Genomic DNA, 21,051 nt, shown 5'->3' with positions numbered 1-21,051 from the left:
TTAAAAACATTGCTGTTGCTAACGGTTATAATGTTGGTGCTACAAACAAATTATATAATAAAATAAATAAAAAAATTAATATAAGTAACAATACAAAATTATTACCTGATAAAAAGTATAAAATATATATAAAAAATCAATATACACCTTTTAGTCAACAAATTGAAAAAATATATTAAAAAAATTGCTTAAAACAAGCATATGCTACTAATAAATTAATTAAATATATTAATAATAATTTTAATAAAAAAAATCATATGGTAATAATTCAAAATTTGATAAACAAGAAGTATACAGTCTTGTTTGTATTGATTGCGACTTGATTACATGGGTATGACCAATCACATTTTTTCCACACATGCCTAAAGAGCATATAAACAGTATTAAAAATAATAAACCAGAAAACTCTAACTTTCCTAAACATATAATAGAATATGGTTATACATACAATCATAATAATTTCATGAAAATCTTAGGTATTTCTTACAAATATTATAATACTTCTAATTTGGAAAAATATCTTATACATTGCAATAATAAAAATTTAATTAATGAGCAAAAATTTTTTAGAATATATATTATTGAAAAATATACTAAACATAAATATACAAAAGTAATAATTTAATTTAATAATTTTCTCTTTGATAACATTGTTCCGTTTGATTTCATTTTAATCCATCAGAGTATATGTATAGTTCTTCAGTATACTAGTAGAACTGTGACAGTCATGACTGTTTTTAAATTTTAACTATGATTTTAAAATTTTGACTTAAATGCATTAATTTTAACTCCTGATGATGACTTCCAAGTAAGCCGAAAAATCTAGAGAACATATCAACATGATGGATTATATTAATTGTTAATTTATTTATTTTGACATAGTTTGGCTGGTTTATCATGATTTTAGTAATAAGACTTTGCTTACAGCTGTGCTGCAATTTTTGATTAAGTTCATAATATGATGCTAACAAATATTCAGTTGCCTTGCAAATTTTCCAGAACGGTCATTGAGGGATAATTTTCCATAAAAAAGCTTGCTATTTTTCTTGTTAAACTTAGAATTGCTTCTAATTTTTTGCAACCAAATTCTTTCACCAGCTAATTACAATTATAATATATATGATAGTAGTTCCCCTAATATAAATTTGTAGATTTAAAAGAATTTATTAACCATGTTATATCAATATTGCATTGTGTGAGTATCGCATTAAACACGGGAATATTGTATATATACTCTCAGAGTTGTTAAACTGCATTCCTCATTTTTGTATATGCTTACCCATTCTGTAACACTAATTAAAGATGTTGTTATAACACTGTTTTATCAACGTAGTATGTTGGTTGCATTAATAAGATTCTCAAATAATCTTTCTTATGTTCGTCTGATTAATTTCTCACACATTCTTTTTAGTACATATCCATATGAGTTTTTATTAGGTAAAATGATTTTGCCTTGTATGATAATATCAGTAATAAATCTGTTTCCCCTAGTTAACTAAATACTATTATGCTATCTACAATGTGAAAAAATGTAATGAAATATTTTTAAAATTCAATTGTTTTGTCATTTTTATTTGTTTTTAGATTGGTCTGGAGAAAGAAGAGATTTAAGTGTACCATGGTTTAAAGTTATATTTATTATTACGATACTTTCGTTAATAATAATTACATTCTCATTTGTTTATCAACATATAATGTTGTCAGTTCTTTTATTCTTAAAAAATCTTTGCTATAAAAGAAATGAAGATGGTAAGTGTCTTAATTAAATTTATTACAATATACATACAAGTAGTAAGTTAATTTGACTTAGGAATTAACTGATATTAGATTTGAAGTAATTTAATTTTATAGCTGATGATCCTTTTTACAACATTTGGAAGTAAAGTTCCCATTGTCTATCAGCATAGGTAATTAATAATGTAACAGTGCTTGTTAATGCATTAAGTAACACCATTTGGTTATGAAATATGCTGTAAGAAATTTCTGATCTGTTAAAAGACAATTTTTTCAGGCTTTTACTTGTTAAAAATCAACATTTTTAAAAATTTAATAAACTATGCCCTTTTAAACAGTTTTTTACTTTGGGATTCATACCATATATTTAGCCATTAAATAGATTACAGCATTCTAATCATATAAATTTACATAAAAATGTTCAAAATACACTTCAACAATGCATTCTTGAGTAAGAAGAAATCATTTTGAAACAAAAAATAATTTAAAAAACTATAATTAAATAGTAGTATGCTTATTGATATGGTGAGTATAAATTTATTTTTATGCTAATCTATAAATATCTGTATGTAATTTTTTCTGAGCTTGTTTTACAAAACTAGGAGAGTATCTTGTTTTTTAATTTACATTTTCTGAAATTATATAATAATATCAAAAATAACTTGGTAATTTTTCAAATCAACTCGTAATATTTGTGAATTTATAATGAGTTAAAGTAGTAGAGATACAGGTAGACTTTCAGAGTGCAGTGAGTGATATGGCACCTCGAGTCTCTGTCCCGTATTGTTTAGGTTTGCAGCTGCCCTATCCTTTCCAAAACTTTTTCTATTGTGAACAGATTATATTGGAGAATATAGTAGGGTTGTTACAATAGTTTGAGACAAACACTTAAAAGTTTGTACATCAATATATTTCATAAGGTTAGCAGAGCTCGTTAAATTTCTTGTTTATTTTCAAGGTTATGGAGCATTTTTAATTGCGTTTGTTATTGAGAAAGGAAAAAGAGGAAGTTATTCACATCCAGGACGTAAACATAAAAGAAAGCATGGAAATCAACAAATGAAAGAAACAGAGTTTTGTTTACAAGTCTCTTAGCAAACAAAAATTAAAAATAATGATTTTCAGGCCAGTGTCAATAAAATGCATGGGTATCATTTTATACATTTGATGTTCGTTTTTAATATATTCAAAACATTACTGTAGTGTAAGAAATGTGACGGTTAGGTAAATTGTTATACAAAAGGAGAACAAGGCTTTGGATTCAAGGTAAGTATTATTTGTGTGATTGTGATACGTGTAAAATTTACACATATATTTCTCGAAACTAATTTTTCTGATATTGGTGTAAATCCTCATCGCTTACTAAATTCTTTATTTGGTTTACCAATTTTTTTTATTGTATAAAAAAATCACCTGTTTTTTAAGGCTTACAAGGTAGAAGAAACCTCATTAAAGCCAAACAATTTATGATTGAATTGATAAAATACAAAGCAAGATAAAAAGGATTTGACCCTAATTTTTTAGAAAGTTCACAAACTGCAACGCCAATATTTTTACATGAAATTCATTCCATGGCTGATATATATACTTCTCGACAATATGTGCACCAGTAAACTGTAGTTTCATAACTCATATCGAGATGTCATTGGTACCATTTCAAACTGTTCCGTCCAACAATACAAAAACCTTAATGCTGTTAGGAACGAAAGACGACTACCCTCGAACCATGTTTCAACTTGTACAAGTAATTTTTTTACGACAGTTTTTAGTTGTGCATCTCCAGTATGCATATGGTTCAAAATACAAGTTATATTTATGTTGGTTTTCACATAATTTCACTCTCGGTAACAGACCTTGCGCTTGGAAAATTTATTCCTTGGTGCTCAGAATTTGGTAATTACCAAATTTTTATGCAACACTACATGTAAAGATAAATCAAATGCACAGCATACTATAAAATTATAAACTAAACCAATTAGTCTAGAAACAAATGTATATTGATACCATTATTACGAAAGTTTTATCGTGTAACAAAAGTTATGTAAAATTATTATCTTATACTTCTAAATTCATATCATAAATAATAAACTAATAGATAAATGATATAAATTTACTAAAACAAGTAAAATGCAAAAAAATAATTGGTTCTCAGTAGGGGTCCTGTATAATCGATAAATACCCTCTTGTCTTTGACCCTTTTTTTTAAGCCTAATTTACTTTATTAACACAGGCTGCTGTATTTTTCTTTTAATGCATATAATTTTCATGCACTGCAAGTTCTCATTGTCTGGTATTCACATTTCCACTGATGTGTTATGATACCTGTATTTTGTAAGCTTTCAGTCTCTCTTAATGCTACCATTCAATCATTGATATAATTGTTTCTGAATTTTATATTCAAATGGTACTGAACCGGTCACACAGATTCGTTATGAATTTAATCCTTCTAATGTCAGAATTTAATCTTTAGAATTACTTGGTATGACATAAAAAATGCAAACAAGGAGGCTAAAAGAAAAATCCACCTGCTGCACAGAAAGAAAATCAAGAAAAGAACAGGACAACTCATTGTAAATGCTCGTACAGGATATGCATAAGCTGTGTTAAAAACAACCATCCTTTAGGGGCAAATCTGATTATAGTTTTTGTAGTTTTTGTAAAGATAAACATCATACATGATTTTTTTTTTCAAATAGATCTCTCTTTTTGTATGATACATGTACTTGCCAACAGTTGGTTTAAACATTGTTTGTTTTATTACATCTCTTTGTGATGTTTTAATTATTTATTTGTTTTATATTTAGGTTTTGTTTTTCTTTTTCAGATGATAAAATTTATGATATATTAGTTTGTTATATATCATCTGATACAGACTTCATAAAAACTACTTTAGCTGTCACGTTACAAAAAAAATATGGTTATAATGTTGTGTATAAACAGCTGATTGATCCTAACTGTAAGTTTAATCATATTTACTTAGTGGTATGTATAAGGAATTTGATATCAACTTTTGAAAAGAAAATCTAAAAAAACATAAATTTGTAAAATTTGCTTCTAAGAATTTTTTTTATACATTAACAATTTTGCTACTACAGTTAACGCCATGTGCTGTTTTTGCATGGAACAGAATCTTAGAATTACAGGACCTGAAGGGTCAGTGTATCTTTGGTATCTGCTAGACTTACCAGAATGCTTAATGGGTAACGTCAAACCTCCCAGAAAATAATTAAATTCTGCAATAATTACACCAATAACTTGCATGTTTTCCCAAGCATAAAGTTAAATCTTCTTTATAAGTATAATATATGTATTATGTATAAATTTTCATGTTATAAATAGTGTTTTGTGACCTTTTTTGATTGTGAATATCTTTTATTACTGATGATTTGGTGCATAAAATTGACAAGATTAAAGAAAAGAGATGATTCACCACCACATTTCTTTCCATTCATTTTCCAGAAATTTCATGATTGCTTCTACATAAAAAATGTGTCTGAAAAATCGAAATCACGAAATGAAATGGTTGGCCGTGCATTGGAATTTTTGACTTTGTCAAATATTCGCACATGAGAGAACAATGAGATGATTTTTCTTGAGCCGTATATTCACTGGGAATTTCTGAATATAAGCCATCAATTTGGAAGATCACATATCAGTATTTTGGAACAAAAAAGAAGTTTTTTGATTGTTGACTTCTTGCCTCAAGGTTTCTTTCTTTTTCCTGCTTTAGCCTCCGGGAATTACCGTTCAGGTATTACTTCAGAGGATGATATGTATGAGTGTAAATGAAATGTAGTCTTGTACAGTCTCAGTTTGACCATTCCTGAAATGTGTGGTTACTTGAAACCCAACCACCAAAGAACACCAGTATCCACCATCTAGTTATCCACCATCTAGTCTAGATGGTGGATACTCATACATATCATCCTCTGAAGTAATACCTGAATGGTATTACTTTGTACCAAAGCACTTTGTACCAACACACTGTCACCTGTTCCTATGATTAAAACTTCCTTGTTGGCTCACATTTCCATGATGATGGTGAGGTCAAACTAGTCATTAATAAGTGGCTTGCATCCCTGGTGGCATCATTCTATGATGAAGGGATAACATTTTTGTTGCACTGTTATGATAAGTATCTCAACAATGGCATAAACTATGCAGAAAAAAAGTATAATATTTGCAATTAAAAGAGAATTAAAAATGTTACGCAAGTACATTCTTGAGCTTTTTAATAGCCCTTCAAAAGTTACCTTCTGGATAATCTTTGTAATTTATTTAAATAATGTTTAAATATTAAGAACTCATATACAATACTGAAAATGTTTAATTCACAGAAACGAACAGAAAAATGTTAACCGTTACAAATGTACAAATTAAATTAATTGAAATTTCCAGTTACTCTTTTGTTGAAAAAAGATTTTTTAATTTGAAATAATATTACTATCGGCAGTTATTTTCAAGAAATTTGGTTTGTGTAATAATTTTGAGTGGATGATAACCGAACAGAGATAATGAAGTGAAGTTCAACCAGAGAATTAGTATCTGGATGCAACTGCACACATTGGTAGTTATAAAATGTTTAGTGTTAATTAGAATTTACAAATTACAACTTAACACTAGTAAAAAATATATACTCAATTATTATGAAATTAGAAATAAATAAAGCCTTGCTGTCAAGTTTACTTTTATTTATATTTTATATATAATAATTTTGTTTTATATTTGTGACATCAAAGTGGCAAATTACAAAAATTTTGTTTACTTATTTTTCTTTTGATGTGAACAATTTTTTTTTCAGTGGCTGCAATAGCAAATCAGAGCAGAAGCATTTTGCTGATTGGTTCTCCTGGAATGTGTAACAATACATGGACACCAGGTGCTATTTATAATCTGTTACGATATATGACAACTATCAGTAATCATATTGTATTTATTCCAGCAAAAGTAAGTATATTACATTACTTTTCTCTCTTCTTGTACGGAAAGAAGAGAGATTATACAATTTTATTAATTTAATAGCTTTTAAACTAAATTTCACATACACAAACTCAAATTATCTATGTATTTAATACCTACCTACGTAACTTTATTTAATTTTCTATGATTTTGCCCATGAGAATCAGCAATAAAAATGATTTAAAATTACTAATTTTTTAAATGAAAAACTAGATCAATAAACATCATTTTTATATGCTTTGGCCTATCTTCATTTTTTTTTTTTTTTTTTTTTTATTTACTTAAGCAGACATATTTAGAATGGGCAAAAAGTGTGTGCCAGATTTGATCACATTTAATTATCTTATATATTTTTATTGAAAAAAAAAAGTATGTGCATACATATATATATATATATTGCTGATGTTACAGTTGTTGGTTTTTTTGTTTACTTAGAGTATAAAATTAATTATTAATGTTGGTGTATTTGTGATTTAGAGCAATGAGATGATTGACAAATATTCACTCTTTGTTTCAAGGAAAAAAGCCTTTAAGTGTTTATTGTATTTTTGTTCAAAGTTGCGTATTGTTTGACCAATGGTAAATAATGTACAGTTGGAAGAATTCCGTATATATTTATTATAGAAATAAAATGACATCACATTAACAACAAAAAAATCACAGATTAAAAAATTTGAGTATAAAAGATCTTTCAGAACAAAAAATTAAACATATAACAATTATCAAACAAACACAATGCTTCTGGAATTTATAAACTGAGGTTCTCTGACTTCTCAGGTTCTACATTGGTCAAACAGGATGCCTCTGACTTGCTCAACCGTTACTGAGTTTACAATACAGTGTAGTACTTCCTGCAGGTAAAATGATAAGTAGACAATGAATTTCAATTATTGCTATCTACTTTACCCACAAAAACCAAATAATAGATTGCAACTCAAATAGTAGGATGCTGGTAGTTACTCAAATGATGTTTAGTGAACAATAACTTAAGTACTGGTTGTCCCAACTTGTTATATAAAGCATATTTTTAATTTGCTGCCTACATATGTGATTTAAACTGATGACGCTTATGCAGTTCAGTTATTTCAATCAATAGTCAGCTATTAACAACAATAGTTTTTTAAATTTATTGTTAGTAGTTATTCAACCATTATATAGTTGTATTCAACCATTTATAGTTATATTCAACCATTTATATTGAGTGCTACAATACATTGTACCATTAAGTGTGAAATAAGAGAAATAATCTGATTTTTGATGGTAAAAAACAATTCTGAAACTGAAACTCACCGACAAATTTGTGACATTACAAGCCGATTTTTATAAGTGATACCTAAAGTAAGATAATAGTGCCATTCATTTCAAAAAGGGTTAAACGTTCATGATGAAGAATGTAGCATCCACTTTTGATCATAACAAGATGATTTTATTAGGGAGCTGATGAAAAAATTTGAGATAACTGGCACTAAACCGTTTCACTTTTGTCTTTGACATTTCATGATCTTTGATTTATAAAGTTTTGATTGAAAAATTGGGATATAAAAATTTATATGCCTGATGGTTATTGAAGAGTTAACCAACTCGTACAAGAAAATGCCTTCCTGCAGAGCATGAATTTTTGTGCCGTTATGAAAATGAAGGTGATAGATTGTTTGATCCCTTTATTACCAGATGAAGCCTGGATTTCATTTTAAAATGTCAAGACAAAGCAGAAGTGAAGCTATGGTGGATTCATCAGCTCCTAGACCGAAGAATTTTAAACATAAGGAAGCTTATGTACTTTGAGACAAAAAGAATGTCTTGCTAGCCAAATTTAGTGATTGCAGAAATACTGTGAATGCCAATACATAATGCACAAAACATTAAAAAATCTTAGAAGAGCTATAATAAAACAACAATAATTTTTTCATGACAATACTTGGTCCCACAAGCAAATCGGTGAGCCAACTGGAAAATCTTGAGTCATCCACCTTATACCTCTCACAGTTTCTACCAATTATTTTCTTTTTTCTTTGCCTTAAACAATGGTTTGCATCACAAAGGTTTGACAATGACTGCAAAATTAAATAGTGTCACTGTATGGTTGAAGTCACTGGCAGCAGAATTTCCTGAACAAGCTATTAAAATGTGTTGTTGAAAGCAGCTGTATAGAAAAGTAGTAAATAAATGTAGTTTTTATATGCAAGTTATAAAGTTATCATTTTTTCAGTTTTTTTTTCATTTCAAAACAGACGTTACTTTAAAAAGCACACCTTATCCTTGGTGACAAAGTTCTCTAACGAGCTGCATTCACCTTCAATCCTTTCTGTAATTATTAACGAAGTTGCCTCTTTTAAGTAATTTTTCACAGACATTGCTCTGGATAGGTCTCTCAAAAGTCCTTTTGGAATCTGAAAGATAAATCCATTTTGAATATCCCAGACTAAAATTAATTTCTAATTTCCCAAGTTAATTTGGTAACATTATGTCATATTAATTTTTATTGTCTAGATGAGATCTTTACATTTAATATATCATTAAAAATGAAGTAAAATCATTTTATGTATTTTTTTTTTTTTTATAATACACTTTATTTTTTTACAGCCGTTACCTACTGGAGAAATTTTAAAATCTGATGATGGGAAAAAATTAGAAACCATTCTAAAGAAGATTTGTGTGGTGAATTTCTTTGGTAATAAACAATCTAATATTAGATTATCGTGGATTAAACTGCGTTTAGCATTACCATCAATAAAGAAAAATTTCAATGCATCAACTTCGGTAGTAACAAAAGATTTACCAACTACAGTATTATCAGGTTTCAATCAACCTGTTACAACTAAAGTTAATTTTATTACTCTGACTAAGTCAAAAGAGAATCCTGAAATATTGTTGTAAGTATTACTATTATTATTATTATAATTTTCATAAGTTATTTAATTTCTCAATAAATCTATTTATTGTCTATACTTTTGAATTGTTTTGTATTATAATTATTACTGTACTTGTCTTTATCCCTCAAAATGTTTTCCTTTCATTTTGAGCTCTTAGTAGAAATGCAAAACCCTATTTATTGGTTAAAAGCAATACTTTAACAAACGAATATGAAATATAGCCATTGAAAAAAAAGGAAAGGTTGTCAAAATCTTTATAAATAAAATACAGTTCTAAACTGTATCATATTTGAATATGAGAGAAAACTCATTTCATTGAATTTCCCTATGGTAAAAAAGTTAAAATTGCCTTAAACACTAAACCTGTATTAAAAAGCTTGATTTTTGTTTAATATATGTTAATATATTCTCCAAAAGATTTATTGGAACTCCATCATAGTTTCGTAAAGATCTTTCAAAGTATTTAAAAATCATGTCATTAATTTTACATTAAATGAAATTTTACAAGTGATATCTTTAAAGTAATGACCATTTGATTATAACAATTCATTATCAAAAATATTAAAAATTCTTGTACTAGAATTGTATATATTAGCCCAAATTCATCATTCGTGAATTATTTATCATTTAAAAATTTACTTATAACTTTTTGAACAAATAAAAGTTCCTTGTCCAGGGATATAATCAGTGACTCTGAATTTCCCTACCAAACAGTATGTCATACTTGTAAAATGTGAATGTGCAATAAAACCAAAAGCCCTTTTTTGTTGGTTACTGATTTTTTGCTTTTTGCTTCACACAACTTTTTACATTTCACTGTAGACTTATGAAATAATCGTAGTTTTTTTTATGACATGATTCCATAAAGGCTATGTTTAACAGGATACCAAATTAATCCCTAAAGATTGTAGATGTCAACTTACAACCATTTAGATTTTACTCAAGAATTTGTGGGTTTTTTTAGTATGGAGCCACTTAAATGATTGAAGTGAAAGTTATTAAATCACTTAAGTGATTGAAGATTCCTCTGCAACGTAGATATTTTATTACTGGGAACAACTGAATTGAAAGAAAACTTCATTACCTTTATTCCTTACGGTATATAAAAACTTTCAAACATAAACACCTATTCACGTTTCTTTGAAGTGTTTGGTTAATTTGCATGGTACTCAACATCCATAAATCATGTAGCCTAAATTTCATTTGATGCCAAGAATTCTCATAGAAACATCAGGAAGTGTCCAAATCCAAAATGATCACAATATTTTTTTTTCATGATCAATATGGTTCTTTAAATTGTTGGCAACAAGCAGGAGTCACTTGAAATTCCATTCATCATTATATTTGATGAACTATTTAAAAAAAGCTTTAATATGATTTTATATATTTCTGATACATTAACACTCTAGGGAAAAAACAGTTGCCTGTTAATTAATTACAACATTATGATTTGAAAAAAAAACACTACTTCTCTAATTTCTCAACCTGCATTTCATCTCTATTATAATTCATATTAAAAATGCAACAATTTACACATAAACAATCATAGGGAAGTGATTAAGTGGTAGACTACAACAAAAAATCTCAAAAACTCTGGACAACCTTGAGTTCTCAAAAACATATCAAGCCTCTGCAAAATAAATTGCCGTTACTTTTAAGATAGTTGTCATATATATATATATATATATATATATATATATGACAACTATTTTGATTTGAATGGTTAGGTATACTTCTCCATTTCTTTCTTTTTATAACCAAATACAGCCAATCTCACAGCTTCAAAATACATCTTGAATTGCTGGATGTTATGGCCTTTTTTAGGAAAGGAAACATCAACTTGGCCCAGTCTTTCTTATAGCTGTTTAAAATCACCTGAGATAAAAGAGGCATTAGTTAAGAGTTTGCTTTCTTTGAGACTAATGATGTTCACTATACAGCATTTCTTGTAGTGAACAAAGAGAAAGTGTCATTTGGTGAAGTTGAGTATTATCTGTATTTTAATGGATAGGCAGGCTAATATCACAATAAAACAGGAATAATGTAATGGGAAATCACTGCACTTCATTACTTAATTTTCCTAGTGAGCCCTGGTGTTGGATGTTTTTTATTCTTAAAAGATGCTATGTCATTTTTGATAGTGGCTTTTCAGTTATGTCAGTTTCCTTACAACTTGTATGATTATGGCATTTAATATATATATATATATATGTATATATTAAAATCTTCATTTTCTCTGATTATTTTCATCTTCATTAATTCATGAATGCAAATTTGCTGTAAATCATTGTAACTACTTTCAAAAATCCTAACTTTGAGTTCATTAATATGTCAATGTAAGTACACTCAACACTTTTTAAACTTTCTCTTAAAAAAAAAAAGACGTACCTCTCCCATTATTTCATGACTTTTCAATTCCTGGACTGCCTACATGAATCGAACATCCCATATAAATGAAATTTTTTAAAATTTAAGTTAACATTTTGCACAAATTTTAACGAGATAAGTAATGAAACCAAGATGTTTTGGATGCTAAAGAAATAAAGCTGTGATTTCCTTGATAGTTTCTGAAATTCAGATATTTTTTAATTGAGCATGGATTAGTTCTTATTCAACATTAAATGCATAGCATCAAAATTTTTATTACACGAAGTGGATGATGATTCTGTAGAAGAAAGTAATAGTGAAATTCTTTTTGCACAGCTTCATAAGTTCCTTACCATTTTTCCATTGTTACTAAATATTGATTATTGAAAAAAATGGCATCAAACAGTCCTGTCAACTTAAAACTTTGACTTTGTAAAAAATGATTCAAAATCTCCCATTTCTGTATTTTTTTTTTTTTTTTTTTTGTCTTCAGTCATTTGACTGGTTTGATGCAGCTCTCCAAGATTCCCTATCTAGTGCTAGTCGTTTCATTTCAGTATACCTTCTACATCCTACATCCCTAACAATTTGTTTTACATATTCCAAACGTGGCCTGCCTACACAATTTTTTCCTTCTACCTATCCTTCCAATATTAAAGCGACTATTCCAGGATGCCTTAGTATGTGGCCTATAACTCTGTCTCTTCTTTTAACTTTATTTTTCTAAATGCTTCTTTCTTCATCTATTTGTCGCAATACCTCTTCATTTGTCACTTTATCCACCCTCTGATTTTTAACATTCTCCTATAGCACCACATTTCAAAAGCTTCTAATCTTTTCTTCTCAGATACTCCGATCGTCCAAGTTTCCTTCCATATAAAGCGACACTCCAAACATATACTTTCAAAAATCTTTTCCTGACATTTAAATTAATTTTTGATGTAAACAAATTATATTTCTTACTGAAGGCTCGTTTCGCTTGTGCTATTCGGCATTTTATATCGCTCCTGCTTCGTCCATCTTTAGTAATTCTACTTCCCAAATAACAAAATTCTTCTACCTCCATAATCTTTTCTCCTCATTTCTGTATGCTGTACATAATATTTAATTTTGATATCATATAAATAAATATACAGTTTTTAATAGATAAATACAGTAATTTTACTTTTTTTGTTGTTAAATTTCTCTGTCAATTAATATTTTATTACATAAATTTATGTATTATTAAGTTTTATAAACTCTTATTATAAGTTATAATGTATAAAATGTGGCTGTGTTATCATTTGTATTTTCTAATTAATCCTAAAAATTTGATTTCTAAATGTAATCATATTATTTTTTTCATTTTATAGAATAATAAAAAGTTATGTAGTCTTTTTTCTCATATATTGTTTTATGTAATACATAATAAAATGTATCAGTGCTCTGTAGCATATTGTATGTATGTATGTATGTATGTATGTGTGTGCTTAGGTTAATATTCTTTATAAGTTGGTATTTTTATATACTATTTTAAGTATTATATGAAAAGTATTATAAATATTAAGACTGAATAATTGTCAAGTCTTATTATATATTATATCTAAACTCAGATAATCTTGTTCGTTAAAAAATATTATAAAATGTAATATGATCCAGTGCCACATAGAAATAATAAAAAAGCTTATTATAAATAACTGTTATTAATTTTTCTTTATTCTACCTTGGTTTTACCTAAATTTTTAAAAATAAAAAAGTAAGTTTTTGTAATTTTAATACTAAATTTTTAGTGAAATATATGTCACCATTAAAAACGAAGATTACAACTATGGAGACGGTCGATGTACTAATTCCAGTGACAATCAACCTTTATTTTAAGATTATTAATCTTAATATTATAGAATTTTATTACAGATAAAAGAAGTACTTTGGTGAAAATAATTCTATTTATGCTTACCGATTTTGACATCTCCTGCCTTTTGTCAAGAAGGTCTGGGTTTGTACACCACGGTCAGGTTTGACATTTTCTTATACACAGCAAAATTCAAGAAAAGAAAAACAAGTATACAAGTGGGCATTAAGGCCTGTAATTCTGAGCAAATGTATATATATATATATATATATATACATTCACACACACACACTTTTATATATATACACACACACATGAGTGCAGTTCAGAAAGTAACTTCTGTTTGCTGACTATGCGGGAAGGAGTGGGGATAGCAGTACCGTTTTTGTACAGATGTGCATGGGAGGCCAGTCAGCATCCAGCCGTGGCAGTAGCAAGGTTGTGCGATCACTCGTTGATTTTCTGTGGCTTGTTAAAATGTGTGCTGCAATAGAAAACCCCGCGAAGTGTGAAGTGTGTGCTGTTATAAGATTTCTCACAGCAAAACAATATTCATCGGGAACTTTGCACTGCGTATGAACCAAAGACTATGAGCAAAGGAGTTGTACACAATTGGATACATTGATTCCAAAGTGAACAAAGAAAGGTGTGGTCGTCTATCTGTGGTCAATCATGAACTGATTAAAAAGATTGATGCCAAAGTACGTGAAAATCAACATTTTACTACCATCTCGGAGCTTTCCAATGAATTCCTGCAAATTTCCAGGACTGTTTTGTTTGAGGTAGTGATGGAAAAGTTAGGCTACCATAAGTTTTGTAAATAAGGAACAGGCAGGAGATTTTTTTGCAGTCGGAATTTCTAAGTTAGTGACAAAGTACGATAAGAGCCTAAATTTAAATGATAATTATGTTGAAAAGTAGAGTAGATGTATATAATAAAATGTATTTACCTACAACTGTGTTTTATTTATAACCAAACGGAGGTTACTTTCTGAACGGTCCTCGTGTGTGGCTGTATGTATATTATATATACACACACACACACACGAGGCATGTTTTTTAAGTAAGGGTCATTTTCAATTTGCAGCCATTAGATGCAGTAGAAATTGATGACACTAGTGTAGCATATTTACTTATATCAACAATCATCTGTTAACAACATTAGGTTAACATTATTCATATTAGTTGCTGTGTACAGCCTGGCTGAAATGAGTGCTACAATAAATTATCCCACAAGTTGTGAAGTGCGATGTAATTCATTATCTACTGGGAGAAAAATAATTCTGCTGCTGATATTCATAGAGAAATTGTCGATGTTTAGGAACTCAGTGTCATGTGGGAAGGTATACATTGCTGATAGTGCAGTTTGTTTCATTGAGAAGAACGATTGTCCACAACAAAGAACGTAGTGGTTGCCTGACTATCATAACACATGAATTGACTGAAAATGTGAATGCAAAAATCTGTGAAAACAGAAGGCTTACTGATTCTCAATTATCGATTGACTTTACTTTTGCTTTGCGAGCAGTAATTATGACATTTTAACTGAAAAACTGGGTTACAGAAAGTTGTGTGAGTTTCAAATGGGTACCAAAAATGTTGACAGAAACACACCAAGAAAAATGTCATACTGCAGCTCAAACATTTTTTATGTTGAAAAATGAAAGTGATGATTTATGGAAACATGTTATGACTGGTGATGAAATGTGGATATCTTATTCAAATGTTGAGACAAAGCAGCAATCAATGCGATGGTGGCATTTATCATCCCTGAAGGCCAAAACGTTTAAGCAAGAAAGTTCAATGAAAAAGCTTTGGCTACTTTTTTTTTGGGACGCCATGGATACTGATGATTGAATTTCCTGAATGTGAAAGAATTGTTAATGCCAATACGTACCATGAAACGCTTACAAAACTTAGATGTTCAATTCAAAACAAAAAGGTGCGGGAAGCAAACTTATGAGATTTTGTTTCTCTATGATAACGCATGACCTCACACAGCGAACAAAACCACTGAACAATTGTGAAAATTTCATTGGAAAATCTTTGAACATTTGTCTTACAGTCTAGATCTTGCACTGAGTGATTATTACTTTTTTTCTCCATTTAAAACAATGCCTTAGCAATGGTTCACAGAAGTTTGGAGATGATAAGGAATTGAAAAACAGAGTAATTAACTGGTTTAAATCACACTTGGGAGAATTCTTCAGTAACAGAGTAATGAAGCTGGTTAGCCGATATCAAAATTTATTACAGTGAATGGCAAATGTATAGAAATATAGTATATATATATATATGTTAGTTTATTTTGATATAATAAAATTTTTGCTATTATGCTTATTTCAGTTTTTAAATCAAAACAGACCTTACTTAAAAAACAACATATATGCGTACAAAATGATCCAACATTTGGTTTTGTTAAAAAATATTTAATTGAATCCCAATACAGAAAAGTAAAACACAATGTGTTTACTATATATCTTGGAATTATGTTCTACTTATATGTTCAAGATGACCACCATCATGTCTAGCAACTCTTCATGAGCATGAACTCCTACATTGTTAATAACTTGACGACACATATCCTCAGTTATCTCATTACATACCTCATAATCACCACTCGTAGTTCAATCACTGTGCAAGAATATTTAGGGAAAATCATTTTCTTTAGAAATTCCCAAGAAAATAATCACACGGATTCAAATCATGCCAGTTTTGTCTGACACAAAACAATTAAGAAATCTGTTTGAAATGATATTTGCATTAAAAGATTCATGCAGAAAGTCTAAAACAAATATTAACTGTTCATGCAGTCTGGCTCCATCCTGCATGAACTGCTTGTTTTCTAATTGAAACCTTTTTGCAAGAAGCTGAGAAACAAAATTATTATGCAATGTGTTTAGATAATGTTCACTGTTCACCACTGTCTGTTCAAAAAAGAATGCCCTATTACCCATGACTTGAGAGAGCAGCCCGTATCATAATTCTTGGAGAGTGATGCACCTTTTCATGAAGCACAAGTGGATTTTCAGAAGCTCGAAAACGTACATTTTGTTGATTAACGACCCCATCTAGGAAAAAATGTACCTCATCCAAAAACCAAACATTGTTCAACAATACGTCTTGGTTCACAGCCCATTCAGCAAATGCCATTCTTTGATGTTCGTTGTTAGTCATTAATTTAGACAACACTGTTATTTTGCAAATCAGTTTTTAAAATTTACAGCACAGATCACCTAGAAATCCCAAGTTGTAGTGCTGCTTTTCTTGTTGATTTGCCTGAGCTCTTCAGCAACACTGCTCTGACAGTTTTGAAATTCTGTGTAGAACAATGGGAAATGACAACATTTTGTCAAGAACATTGGCAGGCCATTCGTGCTTACTCTTAAACATTGAACCATTACAATTAAATTTTTCATAAAGTCTACATATTGTTTTATATGAGGGTGACCACCGAGTTTGAAAATGTGCACAATACCCTCTTTTTCTAAGCATCACACTTTTTATTTCATTAAAAAATAACACAGTCTTTACGCTTTGTTCGACAGTCAGTCTTCCTTTGTTAGCCAACTCGGAATGATACACAAACAGTGCACTCTGAAAGAGAAGAAACTAAAATTCATGTACTGCTGTCACTTCTGCCTACATAAATCATATTAATTAATAATTTTATTAATCTAAACAATTATTGCCAAAATAAATGTTGGATGATTTCATGTGCCACTCTGTAGAAAAGAAAACAAAGAGATTCATCAGCTTGGTTATAAATAAAAAACCTAGTGGCTTACAATTGCAGACAAACCAGGGTTATTGATGAATGATATTTATCAACTGCCAGGATAATTGGAAAGGTAGATTTTTAATGGTAAAGTTCAAAATAGAAAAAATGTTTATATTACTAACATTTAATATTGTTGTCCCAAACATTTATTAATTAAATTAGGAACTATTATTTTTGTTGAACAGTTTTGCATGTTTGTGAACCGTATTGTTTTAATTGAGTTATGGTATTAGAAATCATGATTAATCTGCGATTATAATTAACATGACTGATTTTTATTGCAATAACTAATACAGTTCTCAAGGATGTGTTTCACATTTAATGATATGATGCAGTTATGACAATAATGCTGTACTTCAACTTTTAGTACATACAGCAAGATTTAGTGAGTTCTGTACAAAGCCATGTTTGAACTACTTTCTCTTTATTTCTTAACACATTGGCTGTGGGACTGGTTACATATATCCTGCACACTATTTTTGGTAAGGCATCCTATTAATTTTCTTTCTTTGTTGCAATTTTTCATATGCCCTCCTCATTTATTTTTTTATGTTTATTTTACTAAGTAATTTTAAAGATTAAATCCATACTGGACCTGAGTGACTGGTACAGTATCGTCTGAGTATAAAATTCACAAATAGTTCTATCAATGATTGACTGAGCATTAAGAGAGACTGAAAGCTTGTTAACTATAGGTGTTGCAATGCACCAGTGGAAATGTAAATATCGGACTTTAGGAACTTGAAACACATGGAAATTACTTGCATTAAAAGAAACACATCAGCCAGTGTGTTAATAAAGTAGATCAGGATTATGAAAAGAGGATTATCACAAGATAAGAGTTATATGTTTCATCATAACTTATGTAACAGCAGTAGTAGTAGTACCAAATGCCCTTTGAGCAGCGATGCATTGCTGCCAGTATTTCTATCACTGTTGAATCTCTGAGAAAGTCCTCTTATTTAAGCATATCAAAAAACTTTTTAATAACTCAAAACCACATTTAAAATAATGACAAAACTTCATTTCTTTCAAATTGAGTTTTATCTTTAAAAGAGGGAGATGTCAGCCACGGACAAAATCTGCCAGGTAGAGGAAGTTTGAAATGACGATCATGCAACAACAAAAAACTTCTATGTTTTTTGAACTTGTGAATAAAAATATTGTTGTGATGTAATAAATAAGCTCACCAAATATCCTTCCTCATAATGTTATATTTTCACCAAATGTCCTTCATAATGCTATAGTAGAACACAGCACTGGTAGTCTACTCTTGGAAAGAAATTATTATATAATTGGATTTTTACTTGTGAAGGTTGCCCTGAACTCTCTTCATCTTTCAGAAATATTCTGCCTCTATTTAAGGATGAATGCCACCCAACATTACTATAGATATGCTTATTTTATTCATTTGAAACTGCATTTTATGTTACTTTATTTTATTTTATTGTGATTTAGAGCAATTTTTTTTTTTGTCTTCAGTCTGACTGGTTTGATACAGCTCTCCAAGATTCCCTATCTAGTGCTAGACGTTTCATTTCAGTATACCCTCTACATCCTACATCCCCAACAATCTGTTTTACATATTCCAAACGTGGCCTGCCTACACAATTTTTTCCTTCTACTTGTCCTTCCAATATTAAAGCGACTATTCCAGGATGCCTTAGTATGTGGCCTATAAGTCTGTCTCTTCTTTTAACTATATTTTTCCAAATGCTTCTTTCTTCATCTATTTACCGCAATACCTCTTCATTTGAAGAATGAATTTTTTTTTTCAGATCTCAGTATTGTTTCTCCCATTTCATCCTCCTCAACTTCCTCTATAACACCATTTTCTAATTCATTTCCTCCATATAACTCTTCAATATATTCCACCCATCTATAGACTTTACCTTTCGTATTATATATTGGTGTACCATCTTTGTTTAACACATTATTAGATTTTAATTTATGTACCCCAAAATTTTCCTTAACTTTCCTGTATGCTCCGTCTATTTTACCAATGTTCATTTCTCTTTCCACTTCTGAACACTCTTCTTTCGCCAGTTTGCACTTCCTGTTTATAGCATTTCTTAACTGCTGATAGTTCCTTTTACTTTCTTCATCACTAGCATTCTTATATTTTCTACGTTCATCCATCAGCTGCAATATATTGTCTGAAACCCAAGGGTTTCTACCAGTTCTCTTTATTCCGCCTAAGTTTGCTTCTGCTGATTTAAGAATTTCCTTTTTAACATTCTCCCATTCTTCTTCTACATTTTCTACCTTATCTTTTTTACTCAGACCTCTTGCGATGTCCTCCTCAAAAATCTTCTTTACCTCCTCTTCCTCAAGCTTCTCTAAATTCCACCGATTCATCTGACACCTTTTCTTCAGGTTTTTAAACCCCAATCTACATTTCATTATCACCAAATTATGGTCGCTATCAATGTCTGCTCCAGGGTAAGTTTTGCAGTCATCGAGTTGATTTCTAAATCTTTGCTTAACCATGATATAATCTATCTGATACCTTGCAGTATCGCCTGGCTTGGAAAAAGCCAGGCGATACTGCATATTCTTCTTTTTACTTTATATACTTTTATTACTTTATATTCTTCTATTATGATTTTTAAATTGGGTGTTGGCAATTAGAGCAAAATAAACAAAATTCAAATGACAGTTTAATGTGTTTATGAACGTGATTTTGAAGTATGTATAATGGTAGATTCTGGTATGTGTGAGAAATGATTCCAATTTGTATGCATCATTTTTATGTATATATGTGAATACTTTCTGAAGAACTGGTGTCAGATCTTTTTTATCATTGTATTTCATCCATTCTGTATGGTATTTCACTTTAAGGGGTTTCTACCTTATAGACCTCAAAAGTAGGTGATGTTTAAAAAATGTTAAAACTAATAAAAATAGATAAATTAAATTTTGTGTATGTTATTATACATATTTATCACCTGGTTATTTCATACCACACCATTAGAATAAACGATTCTCAAATAATTCTATCAATGACTGACAGACAGTGTTAAAAGAGGCAAAAGTTTAAAAGAAATAGGTGTTCTGAAATGCACCAATCGAAATGCAGTACTGAACACTGGGCACATAAAAATGACTGCAGCCAACATGTTAAATTACCTCAGTACAGGCACTGATTAACTTTCAGATTTACTGTGCAAAGTTTATCACTTTGTAAATCCCAATCACTCTGTCCACTGTTATCAATCACATTTCTAAAGTTAACACATCTTTTCACCCAATAAGCCAATTTCTATCTTATTTGGAACCATATTTATTGTCAGCTGTTCAGGATTTCAATATTAATTTTATTCTCACTGCAACTTAAAAATTCGGAATCTTATTTGTTTCATTCTTTATTTGATCATTTTCTTCACACTTCTTCCATCTCTTTGGTCAAGGGACCTAGATTATTCACATTTTCATTACAATGTGAGAGTTATTAGATAAGTAAGTAGTTTCAAAAATACCATCTTGACCCCCAAAGGGGAAGACAC

The 21,051-nt window shown here is 29.5% G+C and overlaps 1 protein-coding gene across 1 annotated transcript in view; it reads left to right on the top strand.

The window, feature by feature from the left end:
* LOC142332708 (X-linked interleukin-1 receptor accessory protein-like 2) overlaps positions 1-13,609 on the top strand; it is a 145,234-nt gene extending 131,625 nt beyond the window's left edge. Inside the window, exons 6-9 of the mRNA XM_075379284.1 lie at positions 1,585-1,749; positions 4,559-4,690; positions 6,536-6,681; positions 9,277-13,609. Coding sequence (XP_075235399.1) covers positions 1,585-1,749; positions 4,559-4,690; positions 6,536-6,681; positions 9,277-9,570 — 737 coding nt within the window. The 3' untranslated portion in view covers positions 9,571-13,609. The remainder of the gene's footprint in view (positions 1-1,584; positions 1,750-4,558; positions 4,691-6,535; positions 6,682-9,276) is intronic.
* The last annotated feature ends 7,442 nt before the right edge of the window (positions 13,610-21,051 follow it).

This window comes from Lycorma delicatula, chromosome 12, assembly GCF_047948215.1.
Source record: "Lycorma delicatula isolate Av1 chromosome 12, ASM4794821v1, whole genome shotgun sequence".
NCBI lineage: Eukaryota > Metazoa > Arthropoda > Insecta > Hemiptera > Fulgoridae > Lycorma > Lycorma delicatula.
Note: the sequence above shows the minus strand (reverse complement) of the source record. Positions and strands in the feature narration are given on the sequence as shown.